This window comes from Lithobates pipiens, unplaced genomic scaffold, assembly GCF_037356315.1.
Source record: "Lithobates pipiens isolate NorthernLeopardFrog02 unplaced genomic scaffold, aLitPip1_a1.2 Scaffold_18, whole genome shotgun sequence".
NCBI classification, from domain to species: Eukaryota; Metazoa; Chordata; class Amphibia; order Anura; family Ranidae; genus Lithobates; species Lithobates pipiens.
Window position 1 is genome coordinate 626,942,007 of NW_027507758.1, and position 27,668 is coordinate 626,969,674.

General features: G+C 45.6%; 2 protein-coding genes across 2 annotated transcripts in view; both read right to left on the bottom strand.

The window, feature by feature from the left end:
* Nucleotides 1-16,573: 16,573 nt before the first annotated feature.
* Nucleotides 16,574-27,668, bottom strand: part of LOC143986870 (uncharacterized) — a 377,747-nt gene continuing 366,652 nt past the window's right edge. Inside the window, exon 21 of the mRNA XM_077485277.1 lies at nt 16,574-17,674. Coding sequence (XP_077341403.1) covers nt 17,306-17,674 — 369 coding nt within the window. The 3' untranslated portion in view covers nt 16,574-17,305. The remainder of the gene's footprint in view (nt 17,675-27,668) is intronic.
* LOC143989754 (uncharacterized) lies at nt 18,110-26,376 on the bottom strand. The gene is made up of 8 exons (XM_077490026.1): nt 26,266-26,376; nt 24,056-24,175; nt 23,844-23,967; nt 23,630-23,727; nt 23,313-23,540; nt 20,352-20,549; nt 20,090-20,231; nt 18,110-19,271 (listed from the first exon to the last, which is right to left on the bottom strand). The coding sequence occupies exons 1-8, from the start codon at nt 26,359-26,361 to the stop codon at nt 19,099-19,101; spliced, it is 1,179 nt and encodes a 392-aa protein (XP_077346152.1). The 5' UTR covers nt 26,362-26,376; the 3' UTR covers nt 18,110-19,098.

Sequence of the window (27,668 nt, forward strand, 5' to 3'; positions counted from 1 at the left end):
CCAATGATGGTTTATTGAAAAAAGTTTTCGATGAACAGAACTAACAATATAAAATCACGTGATACATAAAAAATAGCAATGTGGGGAGCAGACAACTGCTAGCCCTACGTGTTTCGACCTCAAAGTCTTCAACAGGGGCATAGCCTTGACACCAATTGCATGATCGCTAGTTTGCCTCAAGAGAAGCTGGATAGGATTTGTGGCACTATTCACAATCTTGTCAGGTCCCCTGTTTGCTCTAGGAAGCATTTGCAGTCTCTGTTAGGCAGGCTCAACTTTGCCATGAGGATTATTCCTCAGGGCAGGTCATTTGTGTCTAGGTTGTTGGCTCTCCTACCTCTGTGCCAGGACACAGACTCAGGCGTGAGGTTGCAAGCCGATGCGGCTGCTGATCTGCTCACCCGGGACCAATTTTTTGGTATATCCATGTTTATCCATCTTCCTACGGCCATGTCCCCCAGAGTTTTTCAGATGCCGCAGCCTCAGTGGGTTTTGCAGCAATTTGTGGATGTCAATGGTTGGCTGGTCCATGGCTCACCAAGGTTTTCAACATTGCTGGGATTTCTCAGACTTCTGCTCTGTTTGAGATTTATCCAATAGCCACAGCAGCTGTCACTTGGGGTCCCACTTGGTCTGGCCACACAGTCCTTTTCATTACCGATAATTAAGCCACAGCCAAAATCATCAATAAGGGTAGATCCAGGTCGCTCATCATAATGTCCTTCATGCGCAGGCTGACGTGGTTTGGTCTCTTGCATAATTTTCATTTTCAGGGAGAGTTTATCAGTGGTGTCTGTAATGTGGCTGCTGACGCCTTATATTGTTCTGATTTTCGGCATTTCTTCCTACAGCATCCGGAAGCAGATTGGGTGGGCATGCCGGTACCTCCTTTTTCCACAAACAATTTCCATACTTTTCTTTAAATTACCCGACATCTCCTCTTTCCTGCTATCTGGCCCACATGACAATTAGGGCTCATTCACATTGAACATACGTGTCCATGCCCAGTGTGATGGCCGTGTACCGTGTGGGGATGCATGGTGTTCTGTGCATCCCTGTGCAGGCAGTCCAGTCACAGTCAATTGGGATGCTGCAGCTGCATGGACATAGTCCAATATCAAAATTTGACATGCAGACACGAAGGAATGCATGTATGCAAAACGCACAGTGGTCACACCCCTGATTGGCACCCGCTGCTGTCAATCCCAGCCAGTGAGCCAATCAGGAGATTGAGCTGGCGGGACCGAGCCATGGCTCCATGTGTGAATGGACACACAGAGCAACGGCTCGGGAGCACGCCTGCTTGGGTGCCCCCGTAGCAAGCTGCTCCTGTGGGGGCATGGGGCCCGGCAAGGGACCCGAGGAGAGGAGGATCCGGGCTGCTCTGTGCAAAACCACTGCACAGAGCAGGTATGACATGTTTGTTATTTAAAAAAAACAAGACTTTAATATCACTTTAAGGTTAGCTGTGCATAGTAAAGGATAAGCAATAGAACAGTTTTATTTTATTGAAATAAGTATACTGAGGTTTGTACTGTACAGTATCTCTTCATGGCGCACTGGGAGGAAGAAGCCATATTCAAGAATAAAACCCCCGAGCTAGTCTGCTACCAGAGATACATTGATGATCTTATAATGGTGTGGAATGGCAATGAGGCTGGTCTTGATACATTCATGCAGAAGTTGAATGCCAATAATAAAAACATTGTTTTAACATGTAATGTCAGTACAGACTGGATAGTGTCCTTAGACTTATCAAAAGAAGGGGATCAGGTTAAGATGACCAACTATTTTAAATCCACAGACCTTAATGCATTTATTCCAGTAGAGAGCTGCCTCCACAGCAAGTGGCTTTGTAATAACCCTAGGGGACAATTTATACGTCTGAGGCGTAATTGTACATATAAAGGGGATTATAATTCCCAACCCCAAATGTTGGCCTCTTGCTTTCTACAAAAGGGTTATGATAAAGGTTCTCTGGGTAGAGAAATTGAGACAGTTCGGAATTTGGATAGGAAGACCTTGGTGTCGAATGTCCCTAAAGTTAATCATAACTTATCTATGAATATGAGAATGACCTTGGATTTTAATGTTCAATATAAAAAATTTGAAAAAATTATTCAGAGACATTGGCCTGTTCTGAAACAAGACCGAGCTCTGGGCACTGTACTAACTGGAACGCCCTTAATTCATATACAGGAGAGCACCCTCCCTTAGGGACAAACGAGCTCCAGGAGTTATTGACCCTCCGGTAGACTTGTGCAATCCGTTTCGTAGTGAATCGAAATTCGACCGAATTTTGCATCTTTCGGACATTCGGATGCATCCAAATGTCCGAATAAAAAAATAACGAATAACAACGAATACGAAAGAAATATAACGAATGAATTCGAATGAATTCGACATGATTCGGTAATTCTTTAAAGATCTAATGAAACAAAAGGTCAGCTCAAAGTAAATCTTATAGTCCAGTCAGCTAATTAATTTTGTGCCGGAGGATGGATTACTGGCAAAGTGCATTCCTGAGAACTGAGTGAGAAGGGTGTTGTATTGTATTTGAGCTGAAGAGAAGAGACGTTGTCATTGTGTGTGTTAAAAGACAAACAAACGACTTTCCAAACTACGAATCATTATCACGAATGTCTATACATACATAAATAGCGAATTTCAACGAATACGAACGAATGCATTCGACACTCTACGAATAATAATGAATTATCCGAAAATGTATTAACGTAACATAACGAATATAACAGAACGAAATTATGTATTTTACGAATGACAACGAACCGAAACTAAACAAAATTTTCCGTTGTGCACAAGTCTACCCTCCGGTACATTTTGAGAACCAGATCTTCAATTTCCTGACTGTTTTTTATGCATGTGGTCAAGTGTAATATCAAGAAACGCAAAGACTTTGTAGCATCTGCTACCAATAAAAGTTATCAAATTAAAGAGTTAATAATATGTAATACAATGGGGGTCATTTACATGTTGGAGTGCGAGGTGGTGTGGTGGCGGTGTGGTCTACAGTATGTAGGAAGGACCTCGAGACCCTTATGCCGCGTAAACAAGGTCGAACTGTTTGACGTACTTAGTCCGTTGAAACACATTTCAGCGGACAATCCGCTCGTGTGTGGGCTTCAGCGGACTTTTTCAGCGTGCAGTCCGGAGTACTAAGAATTTCGGTTTTTCCAAAAATCTGTCCGTCGTACTTTGGTTTCAGCGGACAATACGGTCGTCAGTATGCTAGTCCGACGGACTAAGAATGGCGCATGCCCAGAAAGGATTTACAGGGCTTTGCTGTGTCTTGGACTTCCTATTTCTAGTCCCGTCGTACGTGCTGTACGTCATCGCGCAAGCTTTCGTTGGACTTTGTGTATCCGTGTGTGGTCAAGTCTGTTCAGTGGAAAGTACGCCGGATTGTCTGTCGGATTGTATGACGGACTAAGTATGTCAAAAGTTCGACCGTGTGTACGCGGCATTACATGTGAGAATTGGAGAACACGTGAATAATATTAAAAAAGGTCTTAAAAAGCATAATGTCTCCAAACATTTTTGTTTGTTCCATAATAGAAACCCCGCTGGGTTGAAATTTTGGTGGATCGAAAAAGTGACCAGTCATTGGAGAGGAGGAAATTATATCCGGTAATTGAGCTGCCAAAAATCCTTTTGGGTATATGAGACCAAGGTAGGGGTCCCCAAAGGGTTGAATGTAGAGTTCAATCTGAATTACTTCATTTCAGATCGGTGAAGAATAGGATTGAGTTGAATATAGGGAATATTGGGTTTCTTAATTCATTTTTTATTATATGTGAATGTTGATTCTGTATTATTTTGTACTTAGGAAGGGTGGCTGTACTGACTTTTATTTGAATTTTTTAATGTTAATCATAACTTTTTTTTTATGGAATGTATGCAATATTTACATCCATAATTATGGTAATTTTTAATTATTGCCATAATTTTAAATATTTTTGTTGTTGCTCCCCTTACAGACACGTGGTATCACTAAGGGGTTAAATGTGCTCCATCATATGCCTTTTAGCTCTGGTGTCCGTGTTACTGAGCATGATGAGCATTTGGAGCATGTCGATCGACTCTGTGACTTTCCAGATAAATGTGTCAGTTGGGGAACATATATCATAGTGAGAATAGTGCTGAGGTTAGCTGCATCCGTTGTGTTTATCAGACTCTATGGCAACAAATGAGGTTATGGGGGGAGCGCTGGATATTTACCACGTCCCTCAGGGGGTTGATTCTGGATGCCCTGCATTCCTTTATGTGGATTCCAAGTCAACAGACTATACGGAGGGCAGCGCCTCAGATGTTCACCACGCCCTCTGGGCGTCTGACTGCTCAGCCGATTCAATTTGAGAGGGTAGGCCTCGGATGTTGGCCATACCTCTCCGCATGTTAATGTTGTTGTTGACATGGTGGGGAGTGGGCGTTTGTCCGGAGGTTAATCACGCCCCCCTGAGCATCTGTAATCCATCCAAATCACTATGGTAAGGGTATTTTTGGATGCTGGTCACGCCCCCCGCACGTTTCTGTTGCTACAGACGTGGGGAAAAGTGTGTGTGTGTGTCCAGAAGCTAGCCACGCCACCTAAACATTTGTAATGCTCTTTCAGTGTTTGGAGGGAGGGTGGGGGTATGGCTGTAGCCTTGACCCCATACATTCTGATATTGTGATAGTGCATTCAGGTGGGGCTGGTTTACTAATTATAGTAAGGTGGACTATATTTATATATATATATATATATATATATATATATATATATATATATATATATATATAAAGCAAGGAGAAGTCATGAGCCCACAGAGTTCGCTAGTGAAGTCTCACCCACAGGACGATAGGTGTGCGTCAAAGGGTTCCGTGACGTCATTACAGCCACCTTCTTGATTCATGCATTTTATGCTGTATGCCTCATATCCTAGCACTGGGTTTGTAAGTAACAGATAGAGATAAAACGATAATTCTCCCGCTCTACAAGACTCTGGTCTGGCCGCACCTGGAGTATGCTGTCCAGTTCTGGGCACCAGTCCTCGGGAAGGATGTACTGGAAATGGAGCAAGTACAAATAAGGGTAACTAAGCTAATAAAGGGTCTGGAGCATATTAGTTATGTGGAAAAGTTGTGAGCACTGAACTTATTCTCTCTGGAGAAGAGACACTTGAGAGAGGATATGATTTCAATATACAAATACCGTACTGGTGACCCCACAATAGGGATAAAACTTTTTTGCAAAAGGGAGTTTAACAAGACTCGTGGCCACTCATTAAAATTATAAGAAAAGAGGTTTAACCTTAAATTACGTAGAGGGTTCATTACTCTAAGCCCTTGTACACACGTTCGGAGATTCCGACAACCAAATCAGTCGGATTTTGTCTGTCAGATTTTGTCCGACGGATTTTGTCCGAAACTGTTGTATACACGGTCGGACAAAGTTGTCGGAAAGTCCGACGTGATGACATTATTTCGTTACGACGGGACTATGTTCACGCTAGTAGCCAATAGCTTTGGTGTAGGAATTTGATCTGGCACTTTGTCCGATCGGAATTCTTTACACATGATCGGAGTATGTCCGATCGGAGCATTTTGTCGTAAAATTTTACCAACAAGTTTACCAACAAACAACAATATCCGACAAAACGGTCCGATCGGACACATTCCGTCGGAATCTCCGTGTGTACAAGGGCTAAGAGCGGCAAGGATGTGGAATTCCCTTCCACAGGCGGTGGTCTCAGTTGGGGGCATTGATAGTTTCAAGAAACTACTTTACATTACTGAAGCTAGATTTCGATTGTTGGATCAGCCGTTTAACAGATTTGTATCTTATGATTACCCCGGTAGGGACTGCTTGTATGACCTGTTAAATCAGAGGTCCATACACCAAGGTGAGCGGCCTGTACTTGTGGTGGTGGAAGCACAGATAAGATCATACACGGTTTACGATCATCTTGAGCACCCTGGTTACCATTGAGGATTTTTCTTCCTGATTGCTGGTGTACTTATCATCCTTTGGCTTTACAGCATTTCGTATATCTGGGACTTTTATGCCTTTGTATAGCAGTTATATGCATTTTAGTCCATGTTTCAGTGCTGCACTATTTTTGTATTACCTTTCTGGGTGGCAGCTTCCATGGAGGTTCTGCGGCCAGGTTTAGTGTCGCATGAACCAGGATCTTTTTGGCCAGAAGGGAGTGACCGGGATCAGATTTTTTTTTCTCTCTGAATTTCCTTAGAACCAGGGGTGAAAGGCGTAGCACAGCTGGTAATACTGATGGGCGAGAGCATCTATGCCTACTGCCTCATCTTCTTGGTGGAGTGAGAAGAACTTCTGCACTTTTGAGTTCTGTTGGATGGCGAACAGATCTATTTGGGGATGCCCTCATGTTTTGGAGATCATCAGGAAAATTTCTTGGTTTGGACTGCACTTTGCTTCCACCACTCTCCTTCTACTTAGTAGATCTGCTAGCAGATTCTGGGATCCATTCTGTTCCGCCCAGGTAAGTAGCTCACTAGTCAGTTCAAGGTTGCTCCTTGTTTCAATATATAAGCTACTGCAGTTGTATTGTCTGAGAGAACCTGAATGTGTTGTCCCTTTAGCATTTGTTGAAAAGCTATGAGACCAAGAAAAACTGCCTTCAGTTCCCGTCATTTGAGGACTTTCGGGCTTCTGCTTTAGACCAGGCCCCTTGAGAGGTTTGACCATCCAGATGGGCTTCCCAGCCCCAAGATCACATGTCTGTTATTAGTCTGGCTTGTCTAGGGGAAACACCCAGGAAAGACCTTTTGTCCGGTTGGTTGAATTCCTCCACCACCAGAGCACCCGTTTTACATTTGAGGTAAGTTTGATCTGCTTTTTTAGCGACTCCTGGTGCAGCCATCTCTGTAAGATATTCATCTGGAGGGGTCTGGAATGTAATCTGGCCCACTGAATAGCTGGGATCAATGCTGTGAGAAGGCCTAAGACTGCCATGGCTGATCATACTGATAGATTGGTCTGAACTTTTTTCTGTCTGTATGGTCTTATGGCTGCACCATCTTTAATGCATTTTTTATGGTGTTCCCCCCAAATCTTTGTTTGCCTAGTATATGGATTCTGACCAAATACCTTTGGGCTGGAGCACCCCCCCCCCCATCATTGCCTTTTATTAGTGTCCACTTATTAGTGTACACACCTCATATAACCAGTGTTATAGGAGGTGTACTTTCAATTCTCCAATATAGAGGAGTGTATTCTCCCATGGTTCAGAGAAGCAGGATCTTCCATTCTATGGATAGCGTAGGACCCACTGATATTGAGGTACTTTGACGTAGTAGTGGGCTTAGCGCTATATAGCCATATGGTGTAACTAAATCCCCATATTTTCTGAATATGCTCAGGTGTTTTTTTTAAATAGCCTTGCAGGAGTTAAATGTAATTTTTTGTATGTGTGTGCTGTAATCTTTTTTTCTATTGGTGTGAACCTGTCTCACCGCAGACTGGATCTTCTCCATCTTCTCTTGTGGCAGAAAAACTTTTTAAAGTACCAAGTTTATCATAAAGCCCAGGAATTTCAACTCCTGTGTGGGCTCTAGATTTGATCTTTCTAGATTCAAGAGCCAGCCTAAGTCCTTGAGGTGAGCCTAAGACACCTGGAGATTTGTCAAGACTTTTTATTTGGAGTCCGCAAAAAAAACAATAAGTCGTCCATATATTGGATGACTGAAATTCCTCTTAGCTTCAGAGGTTCCAGAGCTTCCACCATTATCTTTGCAAAGATTCTGGGGGAGGATGAGAGCCCGAATGACAGAGCTCTGAATTGGAGATGCCAGACTGAAGTCCCCAAGTTGAGAGCCAGATGTAGAAAGCATTGGAAGCCTGAGTTATTGGGACATGCAAATAGGCATTCCTTAGACACATTAGGGATGCCATGAAACAGTCTGGAGTCAGTCATTTTGTGATTGAATGTATTGTGTCCATCCTGAAATTTTTGTAGCAGATCGATCTGCTCAGGATCTTTAAAGTTCAGAATCAACCGATAATTTCCCGAAGGCTTTTTCACCAGGAAGATGTGGAAAAGAAGCCTCGGCCTTCCTGATTTCTTGGGAACTGTATAATCACCCCCTATTGAATCAGATCCTGCAGCAGGATCATTGCAAAAGCTTTCCTGACAGACTCCATGGCAGCCTACGTGTGGGTTTAGTCCCGCCTCCATTACCCTATACGACACTCCCATAAATCTTTGCTCCCTGCCAGAGGCCGTGTTCTTTTTTTGTCCTCCTCCATAGGACCTAACATGTGTCTTTTTACCCTGAAGACTTGCATTTTTTTTCTGCGATACGGACCGGCCGTGCGACTTGGAGTCGCAAATTTCCAATAAGCTCTAGCTACTAGCGGAGTATGGAAAAGGGGCATATGGAAGAGGCGCTGAAGAGGTGTATGCCTGGTCACTGACAGGTGAAGCCGCGTGGTTAGTCGTGAGCCTAGCTACTAGCAGGTGACTTTCGCCCTCCCCTCCTCCCAGAAGTCCGGCATGTGTGGGGACCTACCTCGGCTGGTGTCCGTCTACAGGAGTGGTGAGCTGTTTCTTTTCCATGGCAGCCTTTATGTGTCATTTCTGTATGTTTTTTCCTCTTGTGCAGTGCCCCTTTCGGTTCCCCATACAGCGCCGTGCGGTGTATCTGGCTTGCTGGTGTGGCTGGTTTCCGTGCATTCCAGCCGCCCAGTTACTTCTTCGTTCGCCGCTCGGTAGTTCTGCGCATGCGCGAGACCGGCGCGAGGACGAGGCTTGGTTCGGGCTTCGCGCATGCGCACTAGCTTTTTCATGACGAAAATCGTGACGTCATTAAGGTGGCAATTTTAAAAACGGAAAACAGCTTGCAGTGTTTCTGGGATGTTTGTGAAGCCTGCAGCACCATTCCTAAGCCCTGGTTCTTCAGTATTAGGTATGTTTCTTTGATGGGATCAGTTTTTTCTCTGCCTCCTTAGCTGTTTTCTGTATTTAAATTAGTCTGTTTTTTCTCCAGCCCTGATGGATCCTTTGGATGCCTCACCGGCTGCTAGTGGCCAGCCCTCTCGGAGAAGGTACTTTTTTTGGGTTACCTGCCGGGGGGGGGGGGGGGAGCAGTGGAACATTAGGGAATGTTCCACTAACACTGCTGGTTTTTTCTACCTTTTCAGCCCTTCTAGGTCTACTCAACGACGTAGTTCTCACCGAGGAAGTGACTCGTCTAAGTCCCACCGCCGGCATTCCTCTTCCAGATCCAGACGACATGATTCTCCTGTGAGAACCAGTCTCCATAGCCGGGAATCTTCCCGCCCTTCAACAGCTTGCCCAAGTCACGTAGCTGAAGGTGTATGCTGGGGGTGCAAGACGCAGGTTCCTGCTGACAAGTCCCTTTGTGATGCCTGTTATATTAAAGCGACGGGTGAAAGGAGTGACTCTGACCAACAGCTAAAGTCTATGGTGGAAAGATTGGTTAAAGACAGTCTTAAGAAATTTGAAGCCCCCCAGTTGTCTCCCATAGAGTCTCCAAGGTCTCCGGGGAGGGATGCTCAGGCCCAGGACACATGGGATTCCTCGTTGCCTAGCCACCCGTCTGCTGTCCTCTCAGAGAGTGAGTCTGAGAAAGAAGAGTCTGGTTCAGGTTTTGACTTTGCCCTGCTCCCTCCCTTGGTCAAAGCCATTAAGGAAACACTGAACTGGGAAGAGTCGGTAGTGGCCCCGGCAAAACAAAGAAAGTTTTTTAAGCAATTAAAGAAAGAGCGTATTAGCTTCCCTTTCCTCTCAGAACTGGGAGAAGTGATCTCGGATGAGTGGAGTAAGGTAGAGAAAAATAATTCTCTTCTATCTAAGATTCAGAGACTTTACCCTTTTAAGGAGGAAGAAGTTAAAAACTTGGAATCTTCCCCTCTAGTGGACGCAGCAGTAATGCAATTGGTCAGACATGTGACCCTTCTTCTTGAGGACACAGTCTCTTTCAAGGACGCTCTGGATAGGAGAATTGATTCTGACCTTAAGAGGATCTATCTTACGGCTGGCATGGCCTGTAAGCCGGCCCTGGCCTTAGCAGCTCTGTCTAGAGCAATGGAAGTTTGGTCCGATAGTGTTGATGAAACACTCAGGAATGTTTCTGAAGATTTGGCCAAGAGTTCTCCCATTCAGGAACTGAGACTGGCTTCAGCCTTCTTAGGAGAGGCCACAATCGACATTATCCATCTGGTGGCTCGAGTTATGCTCTCATCTGTAACTGCCAAGCGTGCCCTTTGGCTCCGTCCTTGGTTGGCCGATCCCGCTTCTAAGCAGGTTTGGTGCCGTATTCCTTTTGATGGTTCTTCCCTTTTCGGCAATAAGCTGGATAGTGCTATAACTCGAGCCACTGGGGGTAAGTCGGGGTTTCTCCCCCAGGATAGACGCCTGCAGAATCAAAGAAGATCGTTCCCTAGGAAGCAGGGTCAAGATCGTGCCAGGGAGGCACGCACTTACAGGCCTGGACGGGAATTTTCCAGATCTTCGAGGTCCAGACAGACATCTCTCAAAAAATCTGCAAAGGGCAGTTCGATGGGGGAAAAGGAGCCTGCTAAGCCTTTTGAGATCGAGCCCGTCCAGGCGGTCCGGGTAGGAGCACGTTTGTTCCACTTTCGGTACGTTTGGGCGGCCTTGATCCAGGACTTTTGGACCGTCAAGACGGTTTCCTCCGGGCACATGTGGACGTTCAGCAGTGTCCCCAAACTCAAGTGTGTTCCCACATCCATTCCAAAGTCAGAAGAAAAAAGACAAATTCTTCTAACTTACATAAAATCTTTGTTGGATCAAGGCACCGCTATTCCTGTTCCAGATGTCCAGCGCGGCATGGGAATGTATTCTCCTCTTTTCCTGGTCCAGAAGAAGAACGGTACATGGAGACCCGTAATAGACTTGACGCGTCTAAATCGCTTCATAAGAAAGGAAAAATTCAAAATGGAAACGCTGTCCACGATTCAACAATCAGTGCAGCCAGGGGACTGGCTTGTCTCAATAGACCTCAAAGACGCCTATTTTCACGTTCCGGTGGCCAGAGTTCCAGCAGTTTCTTCGTTTTTCCATTGGCCAGCTTCATTTACAGTTTACTTGCCTTCCTTTCGGTCTGTCAACCTCCCCTCGCACTTTCTCGAAGGTCCTTCTAGCAGTCGTAGCATTGTTGAGAGTCAGAAAAATCCGGATTCATCATTATCTGGACGATTTGCTTCTTCTCGCTCAGGACATGGATTGTCTCTTGAATAACAGGGATCAAGTCATCGCAACCCTCAAGGAATTCGGTTGGCTCCTGAATTTAGAGAAAAGCCAGTTGGTTCCTACACAGTCTCTCGTGTTCCTCGGCGCCCTGTTCAATACGGCAAAAGGTACCATCTCTCTGCCCGAGGAGAAGATTGCAGTAGTACGGGACAGGATCCACCTGGCTCTCTCCTCATCTCGTCTCAGTGCTCTTCACTGCCTAAAGATCATAGGCACCTTGGTGTCTACTATACCGATGGTGAAGTGGGCACAATGGAGGATGCGCCCCTTTCAAATGGGATTTCTTCGCCAATGGTCGAGGAGAAAAGGCCCAGTCCATCGAGGTTACTCAGACCATGAGAGGTTCCCTCTTCTGGTGGCTTAGTCGGGAGAACCTATTGAATTGTCACTCTCTTCTGCCAATCAAATGGATCTCAGTAATGTCAGATGCCAGCAACAAGGGCTGGGGGGCACATTGTCTTTCGGAAGTGGCTCAGGGCATTTGGGACTTTCCCTCTCGGGGAATAGTGTCAAATGTGTTGGAACTACGAGCAGCCTTCCTAGCGCTGTTGGCGTTTGCACATCTGATAGTGGGTGCATCCGTAGTCCTCAGGCTGGACAATACGACTGCGGTCGCATACGTAAGGAAGCAAGGGGGCACCAGAAGTCGGTCTCTGCTGAAGGAAGTGGATCCAATAATGCGTTGGGCCCAGAGGAACCTGGCCAACCTAACAGCAGTCTATGTGCCTGGAGTCCTCAATGTCCAAGCGGATTTTCTATCACGAGTCCACTTGGACAACAACGAGTGGACCCTTCACGAAGATGTGTTTCAGTGGGTTCTATCCCTGGGGATGTCTCCAGAACTGGATCTATTCGCCTCTCGTTTCAACAGGAAGCTAACGAGGTTCTATTCAAGGTTCAAGGATCCACAGGCCTATGGGATAGATGCCCTAACAGAGCAGTGGCGGTTCCACAAGGCATACGCCTTCCCTCTAACTCCAATTATCTTCCAGTTCCTGAAGAGACTCAGATGGGAAGAAGTAGAAGTATTGGCAATAATTCCGTATTGGCCCAACAGGCCCTGGTTTCCTCTCCTATCCCTCCTCAGCTTTCGGGACCCAGTTCCTCTTCCATCCAGACGGGACCTGCTCTCCCAAGGGTCGGTTCTCCATCCATGTCCGGCTCACCTTCGGTTGAAGGTCTGGTTCTTGAGAGGGGAAGGCTGGAAGCACTAGGGTGTCCTAAGGAAGCCATTTCCACCCTCTTAAGTGCGAGGAGAAGAAGCACTAATAAGGTGTATGAACGGATCTGGGCCAAATTTGTATCTTATGTGTCCTCCAGAACCAGTTCCTACGTTTTACCCACAGTTCAAGACGTGTTGGGGTTCCTGCAATCAGGCTTGGACTTACCCTTGTCAGTTAGCTCCCTTCGGGTTCAAGTCTCGGCTATTTCCGCATTTACAGGGGTTCAGTGGGCCAAGCATGCCCTTATCCAGCAGTTTTTCAAGGGCGCAGTAAGATTGAGACCCCAGAAAAAACCCAGATCCCCAAATGGGATCTGCCTCTAGTTCTGGACTTCTTTTCTCTGCTCAGTAAGGCTCTTTCCATCAGAGAACTCACCTTGAAAACCGCGTTCCTGGTGGCGGTCACCTCGGCGAAACGAGTGTCAGAGATTCAAGCTCTAGGAGTCAAGGAGCCTTTTTTTTCCGGACAGAGTGGTCCTAGTTCCAATGTTGGGGTCAAACCCTAAGGTCACTTCGGTTTTTCATGAAAATCAGGAAATCTCTCTACCCTTATTCAGATCCTCGGATTCTTCAGAAATTCATCCTCTTGACGTTGGACGCTCATTGAGGCTCTACTTGGAAGCTACAGCTCCGTTCCGGCAGTCGGACTTCCTGTTCGTTCTGTTCTGTGGGAAGAACAAGGGCACTAGAGCATCGGTCAGGGCAATTGCGGCATGGATAGTTCAAGCAATCCAGTGGGCATACAGAGAAAAGGGCTTGGCTCCTCCTCAGGCGGTGACGGCGCATTCGACCAGAAGTCTTTCTACCTCATGGGCAGCTTCTCGCCATGTGGCTCCTGACGTGATATGCAAGGCGGCCTCGTGGTCTTCTATTCACACCTTTATGTCTCATTATTGTGTTGAGCCAGCGGCTCTATCCTCAGTTGACTTTGGAGTTAAAGTTTTGTCAGTTGACGGTGTCAAATAAATCTTTGTTAAGCAGCATTTTTGCCCACCCGGGTGTGTCTTGGCGAGTTATTTCCCACACGTAGGCTGCCATGGAGTCTGTCAGGAAAACGGGAAATTTATGTCAAATACTTACCGTAATTTTCCTTTCCTGATGGACTCCATGGCAGCAGGAGTTCCCTCCCAAATGGCTGGAGTAGGATAGTTACCGAACACGGCCTCTGGCAGGGAGCAAAGATTTATGGGAGTGTCGTCCTATAGGGTAATGGAGGCGGGACTAAACCCACACGTAGGCTGCCATGGAGTCCATCAGGAAAGGAAAATTACGGTAAGTATTTGACATAAATTTTCAGTTTTTTCCTGATCCCGTGGCAGGGCCATAAAATAGAATCTGCTCGAGGGGGGCTCTGGAAACTCCAGACTAACTCTGGCAGATGACATTTTTCAGGAAAAGGCTTGTAGTTGGTCTTGTTCCACTGTAGGTGAAAGGCAGACAGACAATCTCCCCCTACTGGGATAGGACTGTCATTTGTTTTTAGGGGGCTGGTCTAGGGGAGATCTGAAGAGAACTCCTCCTCTTCCCTTACCCCTTTGGAAAAACCAGCAGCTCTTGTGGTCTTGATCCAAATTTTTGTGGTTGCTGTTGAACAGCATGAAGATTCTTTTTAAACGGTGGTTTCTTCTTGGAACGGAAAGCTTTTTTCTTGTCGGCTGGACCAAAAAGAGGAACACCCGAAAACGGTATGCCACACAGCTTAATCTTGGAAGCTGTGTCACCAGACCAAGTTTTTAGCCAGATAAAACATCTGGCCGAATTTACCAGCGTGGTGACCTTGCTGACATGTTAACTGATTCGGCAGCAGCATCAGCCATGTACTTTATTGCCTTCAGTATCAGTATGGAAAGGACTCCAAAAGATCTTTCCATGACGTGCCTGCCTCTACGTGGCTTTACAGCTTCTCAACCCAGCATTCAAGGTTCCTTTGCGACAACTGTTGAAGCCATAGCGAATTTGAGGCTGGCTGATGTGGAATCCCATGCTTTTTTCAGGAGGAAGTCCACTTTTTTATCCATTCCATTCTTTAGTACTCCCATGTCCTCGAATGCTAGGTCTGTGCGACGGGAAACCTGTTAGAACGTGGCATCTACCCGTGGCTCCTTATTCCATACATCTGACTCCTTATCTTCAAAGGGAAACCTTCTCCTAAGGGATTTGGAAAAGGAGGCGCCTCTCTCAGGGTCCTTCCATTCTTTCTTTACTGTCTCTGAGAGGATTCTATGGACTGGGAACACTCTGTTTAGTTTAATCTAGTCCTTGGTACATTTTTTGTGAACCGACAGTTGCACCCTTTCCTCCTGGATTTTGACGGTAGTGTAGATTGCACTCAAAAGGTCATCCACTTCCTCCAAAGATAGCTTGTATCTAGAGGCTTGGCTATCGTCTTCCTCCTCCTCATCTGAATCTCTGAGGGAGGGAAGAATACTTGCGACCTCTACTGCTCTAGGGGGGCCCTTGGGCTGGATAGGACTCAACCTGGACTGCAGGGCTCTGTACCAGCATGGACTTAACTGAAATCAGTGAGTTTGTAAGTTCCCGCACTGAAATGAACAAGTCCTTGTATTGCTGGGATGTTTCCTCTTCAACCAAGTCTTTAATACAGGACCTGCACATTGCCTTCTACCATGAATCTCTAAGGAGGTTCTTGCAGGAGGGACATTTCCTCTGACTTGGTGGTTTTGATGCTTGGACTTCCCAAAGCTTTTCCCTGAAATGAAAAAAATGTAACTCGCCTAGGGGCCCCTAACACAATTTATCAACCCCTAGTGCACAGCTAGACCACCACCAGACAGAAAGGAAACAGTGCCCCGGATAGTGCAATCCCCCTAAAGGCACCACTTTACCCCTCTTACCTGGGCCTGACTGGTGCCTGCTTCTGCCGTAGCTGTCGGTCTCTCCTCCATCTTAGCAGAGAGCGCAGCGGGGGTACTGAAAAAGCCATCTGGCTTCTGAATTACCTGGCCCCGGCATCATCCATGAGGCCTGGAACCCGAAGTGATGGTCGACAGACCCCGTCCCCTAGCCTCTGCATTTCAGGCGCTTGGAACCACTTGAACCATGCCCCCGAAGGAATCTGTGTCACCGGTTATCCGCCAGACAGGAGCCAGAATAGACAAGCGGGACACACCCCCGACCAGCAGACCGGGGCACATAGATGCCAATGCCTCCTGCAGGTCCTTGCATCCTCTGATCTGGAAAGACCGGGGACTGCGGAACACCCACCCGCCCATACTGGGGGGTTTTGGGATGGTCACTGTATGAAAAAAAAGACACAAAGGTAAGCCGTCTCCACCATGGCGGAGAAAACACAGTAACTGAAGCCATGGTGGAAGAGGAGGGATTTAAAAGGCTGCATGCGTTTTCTGGAATATGGGGGGAGCTGCACTCTCTCCAAGGTTGTCCTGAAAGGTGATTTGAGAAAAAATTGTAACTACCACTATTTTATTCTCTAGGGTGTCTGCTTTCAGAAATTATATCATGTTTTGGAAGTTTTATATAATCTTCAGGCCTAAAATGATTTTTTTAACTCCTTCCTGCCCGGCCTATAGCAGAATGACGGCCAGGCAGGGGTTCCATTATCCTGAGTCGATGTCCTATGACGTTCCAGAAGAATAAGTCACTTGGGAGTGTGGTGATCGGTGGTGTGGCGAGTCGCTCTGACACACCGCATCTCCAATCTCGGTAAAGAGCCTATGATGTAGGATCATTACCATATGATCAGCTGTGTCCAATCAGAGCTAATCACATGATAACCAGGAAGTGCCTGTTATCAGCTTTCCTTTATTCATGCTGACAAGGTACGAGTAGAGGAGAGCCGATCAACGCATCTCCTGACGGAGGATCTGCACCGATATTCAGCATTGATTACCAGTACAGGCCCATCAGTGATCGCCAGTGATGCACAGCAGTGCCTATCAGGTATGCCAATCAATGCCCACCAGGAATGCTTGTCAGTACCTTCTCATTGCTACCCAGTGCTGTATATTAGTGTCACCTCATCAGTGCCCATATGTGAAGGAGAAAACTTACTTATTTACAAAATTTTATAACAGAAAGAAAAACTTTTTTAAAATTTTTTCAAAATTTTCTGTCTTTTTTATTTATAGCACACAAAAAATGCAGAGGTGATCAAATACTATCAAAGGAAACGCTATTTGTGGAAGAAATAAATAAAAATGTCAGATGGGTACAGTGTTATGTGACCATGCAATTGTCATTCAAAGTGTGAGAGCGCTAAAAGCTGAAAATTGGCCTGAGCAGGGGGGAAGTGTCCGTAATTGAAGTGGTTGAACATGTGAGAAAAAAAAAAGCAAAAACAGCTCTGGCAGCGAAAGGGTTCAAGGAAACGTTCACCTTCGGGAACATGTTACACGTTCTTGCAGTGGCTCAGCGATCCGAGCCCTCTGTGTGACAGCAGTGGGGGAGAAGTTCCCCGTACCGGCTGTCAGTTTATGAAAAGAGTGCGGCCGTGCCATTTATTTACATAGTTTTGTCCTTTGTAGTTTTCATTGAACTCCCACACCACTGCTGAGCTCTCTGGTAGATGAGGGACAAGGAGATTGGGACCCCCATTTAGTCCCTTGGATAAGTTGTTTTTTTTCAAAAAATGTCCACATCCCTGGAACTGTTTCTTATATGATGAAGATCAGCCATGGAATATACCTGAGGCTTCTTCCCCACATGAGAGCTGTGATGTCCAGCAACATTCATATAGAAGACATTTCCCACACTCAAGGCACTAATACACCTCGAGGGTTGTGTGGGATCCCCGATGTACAGGAAGACAGGACTTCAGTGAGGAACAATTCCCTCACTCAGGACAGGAAAGTGGCTTCTTCCTCGTGTGAGATCTCTGATGTGTGTAAAGACTGGACTTCAGTGAAAAACATTTCCCGCACTCAGGACAGGAATACGGCTTCTCTCCTGTGTGAGATCTCTGATGTTTGGAAAGACTGGACTTCTCTGAAAAACATTTCCCACACTCAGGACAGAAATACGGCTTCTCTCCCGTGTGAGATCTCTGATGTTTGGAAAGACTGGACTTCTCTGAAAAACATTTCCCGCACTCAGGACAGGAATATGGCTTCTCTCCCGTGTGAGATCTCTGATGTTTGGAAAGACTGGACTTCTCTGAAAAACATTTCCCACACTCAGGACAGGAATACGGCTTCTCCCCCGTGTGTAATCTTTTATGCACTTTAAGATTGAATTTAGAACGGAAACACTTCCCGCACTCAGGACAGGAATACAGCTTCTCTCCCATGTGAGATCTCTGATGCGTGTAAAGACTAGACTTCAGTGAAAAACATTTCCCGCACTCAGGGCAGGAAAAGGGCTTCTCCCCCGTGTGAGATCTCTGATGTTTGGAAAGACTGGACTTCTGTGAAAAACATTTCCCACACTCAGGACAGGAATACGGCTTCTCCCCCGTGTGTAATCTTTTATGCACTTTAAGATTGAATTTAGAACGGAAACACTTCCCGCACTCAGTACAGGAAAAGCTCTTATCTGTTGGAAGGACGGCCCCGTCCCTCACAGTCTGAGGTTCCTCAGGATAAGAGGAATACGATGGTCCATCTACACTGTGTGGTGCCGGATGGACATTTGAGGTAGTCGGGTTTTCTCCTGGACTATACTGTGTGATGTCCTCATCTTCTACTTTACAGTCTGGAGACAAAGTGAGACAATCCTCTGAGGTTTTCCTCATCTCCCGTCCATCTACTAAAATAGAAATAAAAAGATTATTACTAGACATGAGCTGATTGGTTCCCCTAAACCAGGACTCCGCCCACATCAGGCAGCTTTGTCTCTGAGGATCTTACAATTCCCCCCTCAAGGTAACTAGTAAATGGGTCCTCTGATCTCCTACCAGATCATTTCTTTATTCATGGACCTTAGTCAGAGAGTGAGGAAACAACGAGAACTGTCTTTTATAGGAGTGACAGTGATGAGGGGATTATAGGATGAGTGTCCCCTCCCCCTCTATCACTCATTGCCATCTTCCCAACACAAGAAGTCCTGCACTTCCTTATTTAGTGCATGATTTAGTCATGAATAACAGCGGGGCTGAGCCCCACCAGAGGTCAGAGAGTGAGGATGGGGGGAGAACAACCAAGATGAAGACTGGACTGATCCTGAAGACCCCCATCATTGGGTTATTGACTCCTCCCTCATTATCACTTTCTGTTTAAGGTTCCAAAGTTGGAAGACGTTATCATATTATTATCAACATATAAAAGTCTGTGCTCCAATCAAATATAAAAATGTCCAGCTGGTAGGAAATGGGTGCAAAAGGAGCAAGTCCTATGTCATGTACAACTTATTAAATAGAATACAACAGTTAGGATTTTATAGTATCAGAATGATGTAACATACAACATATAGTATAGAGTGCAGGGGTCAGGATTATGTAATGTACAATATAAATGATATAGAGTAAGGGTCAGGACTCATAATATTGGTATTCAGTAATCAGTGGAAGCTTAAATGTTTACATGAGACAAGTTGCAGAGATCTCCTGAAACTCCACTCAGTGACTTGGGTCTGAGACTATACAGACATATCCCTCCACCCGGCACAACCAGCAGACAACAGAGCAAGTAATCATGGGGGGATTGTTCTGTCAGACATCTTGTCATACCTGGGTATGGGGCAGAAGACCCAAAGCACATACCCCAGGTGCCTAGATTGAGTAATGTCTATGGTTAAAATGAACATTTTGCTAGCAGATGAACCCCAGAATCTCCATAAATCCAGTCTAGATACATAAATTGTGTCTGCAATAAAGAGAAGGAAGATTACCCTAGAGAAATACAGGAATACAGGATGGGGAACACAGCTCAGGAAAGTGACCAGGGTATTACAGTGTCAGGGACCTACCAGCGGTAGACAGGCACATTTGCTTCTTCGCGAACTGAGCAACTGGGCCCACTGAGTACATAAAGGTTATCCAAGTGTGCTGGTGCGGTGCAGTTTCATCTCAGCTTCTGTGTTCCTGATTACCTGTATCTGATTATCTGCTGTTGAACTGACCCGACTTTGTTTGACCTCTCTACTCTCTCCAACCTGACCCGGCCTGCCTGACTCTGCTACTGCCTCTACCTGTGATCCGTTGCCGACCTCTGGTTGTTTTACCGATGCTTCCTTTGCCTGCTGTTTTCCACCTGCCTGATTGCCTGCTGACCCGGACCGTCTGACCTTGCTTCAGTCTGCTGCCCTGTCCAGTGTTCTGCTGTACCTCCGGCTCTCCTCACAGGCTCCTGTGACGGCTGCCCTGCACTCATCAGCTCTTCAGTCTTCTGCCAGCCCTGGTCCATTATCTCCTGCCGTCCAGCCATCCCAGAGGGATCTCTACTCCGCCACCGACACTAGCGGATCCTACACCAGCAGGCACTCCTACCCACTGTGCTCTCGAGACCACTGCTCCCATTCCAGTGGCTCCTGAACCAGAGTTGTAAGAGAGGTCTCCTCCTACAAGTCGGGCTTCACCACCAGGTACCTAACATACAGGCTGATATCACCCAGTCCTTGCCCTACTCTGGACCAATCAGTGAGCAGTATGGGTGGAGGAATGTATTTCATGTTAATGACCCACCTTTGCTGATCTCTGTAGGAGTGTTCTCCTCTATAAGTATCCTTATTATTCCATCTTCCTCCATAGACTGCTGATCATCCCTCATAAATGTCTCTTCTTCTTCTGCTTTAACCTTAAATTCTATATCAGTTAGATCTCCACTCTAAATCAAGAAAAAGAGAGACTATCATCTGTAAATATGAGTTTAGTTATTGTGACATCACATAGAAAATCCACACATTGTCTCCATGAGTCTGTGTTTTATAAGCTCCATCCCACCAACCTTGTAATAGTGAGGGATGGTGTGATCTTCCTGTGTGGAATCCCAGGAATACAGAGGATGGGGACAACTCTCTGGTATGTTCCTGGTATTAGGTGGCTCCATCATATCCTTGTGTCCTTCTGAAAACTCCTCCATCTTTCCATCCCCCTCTTTATACTCTCCTTTAACATCAATATATTCATACTTGAGGTTTCCACTCTGAAAGATGTAATAAAACATTCATTGTAACAAACATGTTGTGTATAGGGGCGTATCCAAGCCGCAGACCAAGATGGCCACTTGGCTCTAGAACTCCCTGCCACACCGGGTTTTTATCGTGGCTCACAGTGCACTAGACAGACACTTTCATCCCCCAAACAGGGACACAAACATCAGGGAACAACCAGGCTATGTCCCGCTGAATAAATCAGACACCGGGACCTCGCCGCCTAACAGATATCATGCACATGACCAGCAAGCATGCATAAGATGCCACCCGGGATAATGGCCGCTCTCTTCCTCATCACACAGAGTCTTTACCTCCTACAACCTCAGATGATCTTTATGACATGGAGGACTCCTCACAGCAGCAAGACAACCCCACAGCTTCTGATAAGGTGATTCTACAGCTCCCTTACCTCTAACAGTCTCCACAGAAACTTCCCTCAGCTAAGACGCATCACTGGGCAGACATCCCTGAGTCAGCAGCAGACACTCCAGCACAGCACATGGCATCACTAGCTACCTTCCCTGCATCAGATGCTTCTGTCTCTAAAAACACCATTAAGGCTATGTTATTATCCCTCCAGGCTGGTCTGCATTCTGAGCTCAGTGTCACACCTTACTCACAGAATAAATGGCATTGAAGACCGCACAGATCACCTAGAATCACAGTTAGAAGTGATCATAAAAGCACATGATGAAATGGTGGATGCGCAATGAATAGACGGACATCATCCGTAAACTACAAATTGAAAGTTGCAGATTTAGAGGATCGCTCCTGCCACAATAATTTAAAGATAAGATGAATCCCTGAAGCTGTTAAACCACAAGAGCTCATACCTTACTTGCAGCAGCTTTTCCTAAAGCTTATCCCAGATCTCACACCTAGAGATTTACTAATGGATAGAACACACGATCCCCAAACCAACACATCTGCCTGGCACAGTCCCTAGAGACGTGCTAACGAGGATTCATTTTTATCATATCAAAGAAAACCTGCTCAGAGCAGCCAGATCCTCCCGCACACTCTCCTCTCCATATGCAGGGATAGCCCTGTACCAGGACCTGTCTGCAGCAACCTCAAAATTGAGAAAAGTATATACCCCCAGCACTGCGATTTTGAGAGACCCCAATATAGTTTACCACTGGGGCTTCCCCACCAAACTGACGATCACATATCAGAACCAACAAATCATCATCACATCCCCTAAAGATGGCTAAAAGATGCTCCATAACTGGGGCCTAACACCTTCATAATCTACAAGTTGCCCAAGTAACAATGCAATCTGTAAATCCTGAGAGATATGCTGCATAGCAATTGCAAAACCTACCTGATGCTCTCATGACCACAAAGTCTACCTACTTCCCCCTCAGATAAGATGTCTAGTTCCTCATTACCCACTCCACCTGAGGCCCAGAATGTGGACCAAAATGTTATAGCTTGTTCATCTGTTTGATCTTTTTCTGGTTATCACATGCCCTGGCAAGAAGTGTGCTACACACAGCCTACATTCACTGCAACTGTTTCTATTATTTTTTTGTATTACAACTGTTTGTTTAATCATAACCTACTGCTTATTGAATTAAAAATTGCATTTACATATATGAAGTGATGAAGCCGGCTTGCAATCGCCCGTCCACCCCTATGCTGTATCACGATTACGTCAGCACGTCTTCTTTCCGACGTACGTTTCGTCGTAAAAATACTTATTCGTGGGGAACAGCCAACGCACTGACTCATTGCTTTAAATAACATTCCCAGAAACCAAGCCGGAAACATAAGCGGCCCGTCAAGATTAACTGATTTGCCAAAATAAGAAATAAAAATAAATCGCTGATAATATTTTTATCTGAATTTGTTAGGTTATCAGCGATTTATTTTTATTTCTTATTTTCTTATTCTTATTTCTACAACTTGGTGGTACTTCTAACTCTTCATTTTGCATCCTTCGAACGATACTATAACTAATCAATATGTCCATTCGCATTGCCACTATCAATACAAATGGCCTTAATAACCCCTACAAAAGGTCTAGAATGTGGCGAGAAGCCATCACTCAAAGAACAGACATACTTTGCATTCAAGAAACACACTTTATGCAAGACAACGCTTCTTCATGTCAACACCACCTATACCCCCATACTTACTTTTGCACATGCTAAAATGAGGGTTGTCATGATTGCTATACGTAAATCCCTATCTTTCCAGCTCTGTCACCCGGAGGCTGATCCCTATGGCAGAAACCTAATACTAGATGCCTTCTTTGACAATATACCATATGTTATAGCCAACATATATGCTCCCAATTCTCATCAAAAACCAATACTGAATAAGCTATCTCATTACCCAAAGGAATGCATAATTTTATGCAGAGATTCTAATGACACGCTTGATACCACTCTTGACTCCTCTAACCAACACAAAGATCCATGGCCCTTTCCACACTCACACAACTGGAAGACGATTATGATCCCTGGCGGTGTTTACACAGGATGGAAAAGGGACTATACCTTCTACTCTGCTGCACAAAAATCATACTCCAGAATTTACCTTTTCCTGTTACAGAAAAGTACCCTGCAAACTATATCCCATGCAAATATAGGCTTAATTACATGGTTGGACCACGCACCGGTTGAGATGAACATTTTCAATCAATTGTATCACCTATGCCTTATGATGCGCTCATAAGTAAAAGTTTGTAAAATTTGCAAAACTTTAATAGTATAAATCAGAACTACCAATAATTGTCAATCATCTACCTGATGATGGTGAGGGATGGTGTGATCTTCCTGTGTGGAATCCCGGGAATACAGAGGACGGGGACATCTCTCTGGTGGGTTTCTGTAGTTGGATGACTCCACCACAGTGTCCTGGTACAGATCTTTGTGTTCTTTTAGAAACTCTGACTCCTCCATCACCCCATACTTATCATCCTCCTCTTTTATCTCTTCTTTAACCACAACTTTAGAATCTCTCAGATTTCCACTCTGAATATATAATAAAATTGACATCAATGGTAACAATGCAGATAATGTACAGATCCTAATGATACTATCAGTGATTGTTCCTCATCTACCTGATGATGGTGGTGGATGGTGTGACCTTCCTGTGTGGAATCCCGGGAATACAGAGGACGGGGACATCTCTCTGGTGGGTTCCCATTACTGGATCCATCTGTAGGAAACACACACACTGACTGAATACATTGTTTCTATGTGTTTATCAGATGATGGGGGATCTAGGTGGAGCCTCCGTACTGCTCTCTCCTTTACAATAAAGTCTCCTCTTACCCGGTGATGTGAGGGGCGGCTGATTGTCCATCATGACGTCCTTGTAGAGATCCTTGTGTCCTTCTAAATACTCCCACTCCTCCATGGAGAAATAGACAGTGACATCCTGACACCTTATAGGAACCTGACACACACAATGATACAGTCACCATCCAGACACATCCCTTGTCTGTTACTGGATAATGTCCCAGAATTCCCAGAATCCTCCTCACCTCTCCTCCATCATCTCTCTGGTGACTTCTAGAATCTTCTTTGTATTTCTCTATTCTATCAGGGAGGGAGGTGGAGGCAATGTGATGGTCATATGATCTCCAGACTTCACAGAAGGAAAACTGTAGGATATGAACACAAACAGTAAAATTTAATGATATTCCCAGAATCCTCCTCACCTGTCCATTCAGGTTTCCATTTCAGACTGAGATATAATTTACCCACACAGGACCCCCACTCTATGCAGGTATTCTGACATCATTACATTCAATGCAGGACGAACAGTCCCACTTTGCTAGTGAGGAAGTCAAGGGTCCGCCCACATCCTAAGCCCTTGTACACACGGTCGGACATTCCGACAACAAAATCCTTCGGATTTTTTCTGACGGATTTTGTCCAAAACTGGAGTTGCATACACACGGTCGGACAAAGTTGTCGGAAAATCCAATCGTTCAGAACGTGGTGACGTTCATTCGTTACGACGGGACTACTTTCAGGCTAGTAGCCAATAGCTTTGGTCTCGTAATTTGATCTGAGCATGCGTGGCACTTTGTCCGATCAGAATTCTCCACAAACAATCGGACAAAGTCCGATCGGATCATGTTGTCGGAAAATGTTATATCCAGCTCTCAAACTTTGTTGGTCGGACATTCCGACTGAAAAAGTCAGATGGAGCCCACACGGTCGGATTATCCGACAACGCGGTCCGATTGGACATTTTCCGTCGCAATTTCTGAGTATGTGTACAAGGGCTAAGAGCATCAGAGAACAAAAAGAGATGGAGGGACATTGGGAGGAGGAGCTGTGAGGTCAGTGTGATGTCATAGGACATATAGACTCTGGATGGAGGGACATTTGGATGGGGAGATTTGAGGGGTCCTCTATATGAGGCTCCTGTGCAAACCAATTCATTGTTCCTGGGTGTGTCCTTCCTCTCCTAAACTGAAGAGTGAATGTTGAACTTTACCATACAGAAATCTGTCAGGAATGTGTGAAAGTAAGCTCACATGTGATCAGGTGACGTGCGGAGGAATGGAGTGTAAATAGCAGACAATTTTCTCCAGAGCTCCTAATGATGGGAATGGATTTTGCTGAGTGCTGGCGCCAAGTTTCCTCCCCCCCGGGATCACTGCAGGTGTGGAGAAAAGCTGTGTAAGAGGATATGGAGGAGAGATGAGGAGGAGATCCAGGAATCAGGATAAAGGTCAGGACAAGCAACAGACGAGCGCTTCCAAGAGATGAAGCCGGGGTCACTACACAGAAAATCAATCCAAGGAAACAACAGGCAGGACAAAGAATAGCAAGAAGGAGCTCAGAGACAAATGAGAATATTGCTCAGCCAATGGGAGATGATCTCAGCATGACTTACATAATGAAGGAGATGAGGGGGAGGGGAGGAAGTCACTTAAAGTGATTGTAAAAAACAAACATATTATACTTACCTCCTCTGTGCAGTTGGTTTTGCTCAGAGTTGCCCTGATCCTCCTCTTCTGGGGTCCCTCCGCTCCTCCTCGCATCGAGTGCCCCCACAGGAAAGCGCTTCCCTGGGGGACACTTGTGCAGGCATGCTCCCGAGTCCTGCTGCTGCGTCCATTGACACAGAGAGCAGGACTCAGCCCCGCCCCCCACGTCATTGGATTTGTCTGACAGCAGCGGGAGCCAATGGCTGTGCTGCTATCAATCTATCCAATCAGGATCCAAGACACTGGATGGAGCGGATGTGCTTGTGCCTGGCGCTGGAAAGACAGGATTCAAGTAAGTACAAGGGGACTCTGGGGGGCTGCTACACTAAGGGAGGGTTTTCATCTTAATGGATAGTATCCATTAAGGTGAAAAACCCCAAGGGTTTACAACATCTTTAATGTGACCATAGAGACATGGAAATTCAGCTGGTTCAGCAGGGATCGGTCACATTTCCATCCATGTGTGGTCACTGCCGGATAAAAGTCACTCCATCAGCGGCTGCAGCCAATAGCTTCATCACTGATCTGTGTATTCTGAGAGTGGAGGAGCGCCCCCCATTGTCAGAATACGATAGTGCAGCGGGGAGGATTCCCCCATCCCCCTCCAATGTGTGGATGTGGGAATCATTTCAGTTTGTTCACTCAGCCCGCTGGCTGAACCATAAAACTGAACCATGTATGGCCAGATTTGGAAAGAAGATATATTAATCATCAACTGATCCCCCTGAAGGGGTTAATCTACATATTACCTCCTCTGCCGCCAGTTCCTGCAGTGTTTTCTCTCTACGACTTACCAAATGTAACGCCCTCTCTTTACCTGACATCACTTCCTGTCTGTATTCCATAGAGACTTTTACTTACTGGGTAGAGGTGAGATCACCATCTTGTGGAACTCAGAGAAACTGCAGCTCAAAAAACATCTCTTAGTGTGAACACGGCTGTTTCAAGTATAGAAATGAAAAAAAAAAGAAATGAAGACACTGCAAGCTGTTTGAGGAGTCGTGTTGAATTGTATAACAGGAACAGCAAACACAGAACAGGAAACAGGAAGTATAAGCAATGCATTATTACCATAGAGTATATTACCATAGAGTATATTACAATAGACTCACTGTATTTGTATAAGAACTCCATATCGCCTTCCTTTTTTTTATATTCAATCCAAAAATATGTAAATAACCTAAAAACTGATTTTGAACAGTCTTAAACATAACATACAGTGTTACTGGTAGATACACTACAGATGGAGTCTATTTGGCGATCTTGAAACTCGACCTCTGTGCAAGACCACAGTGATTTTGCTAGGGGAATGCTGTTCAGCTCCAGAAGGTGTTGAAGAGCCGCTCTCTTTCCTGGCTGGTGTGTTGGGTACAGAAGAACTTGCTGGTATATGTGGCTTCATTATGTCATCCTCATGATATCCTACAGATCATGGGTGTCCGCAGGTAGGGCCAAGTGCCCCCCCCCCCCCCCCGACAAGGCTGTAGGCAAGTCTCTGACCATGATGACATTATCGAAAAGGGGTGGAGTATGAGTGACCTTGAAATTATGCCCCCTCCTAAAAAAAGTTCTGCAAACGCCCATGCTTTAGATATGACCGTAGTATTGTCTCTGCCTTGCTTACATGGTCCAGTAGGACAAGGGGCATTGTAGGACTAGGGGCATTGAGTACCTCAGAAGGATCATGTGTAGGATCATCATAGGCTTGTGTTTTGAGTTGTTATGACACTTGCAGGTCCAATCGATTGCGGCAGTAGAGATTGCCTTCCACATCCACAAGATATGAATGAGGAGCAACTCTCTGAACAGAGGTGCCCAGTCTCCAGTGACCAGTCCTGTCATCAGGCAGCAGGCTCCTACAAATTGTCTCTCCAATGATAAGTCTTTGGCAGACACATCATATGTCAGTTTGGAGATCTGTTTCCTATGTCAGTTTCTCCAGTACACCTGTAACCACATAAGGTTCAAGCAATTTGTTTGCCACAGGTAATGAAGTCTTCAGTCTCCTTGATATCAAGCGCTGTGCAGGACTACTGTCCATGCCTTCAGTTGGGGTGTTCCTCCAATGTAGAATGGCTTTCCACGGGTCATTACCATCATATTGGAACTTCTTACAAAGATTCTTTACTCTCTTTACAGAAACCCCCGGAGC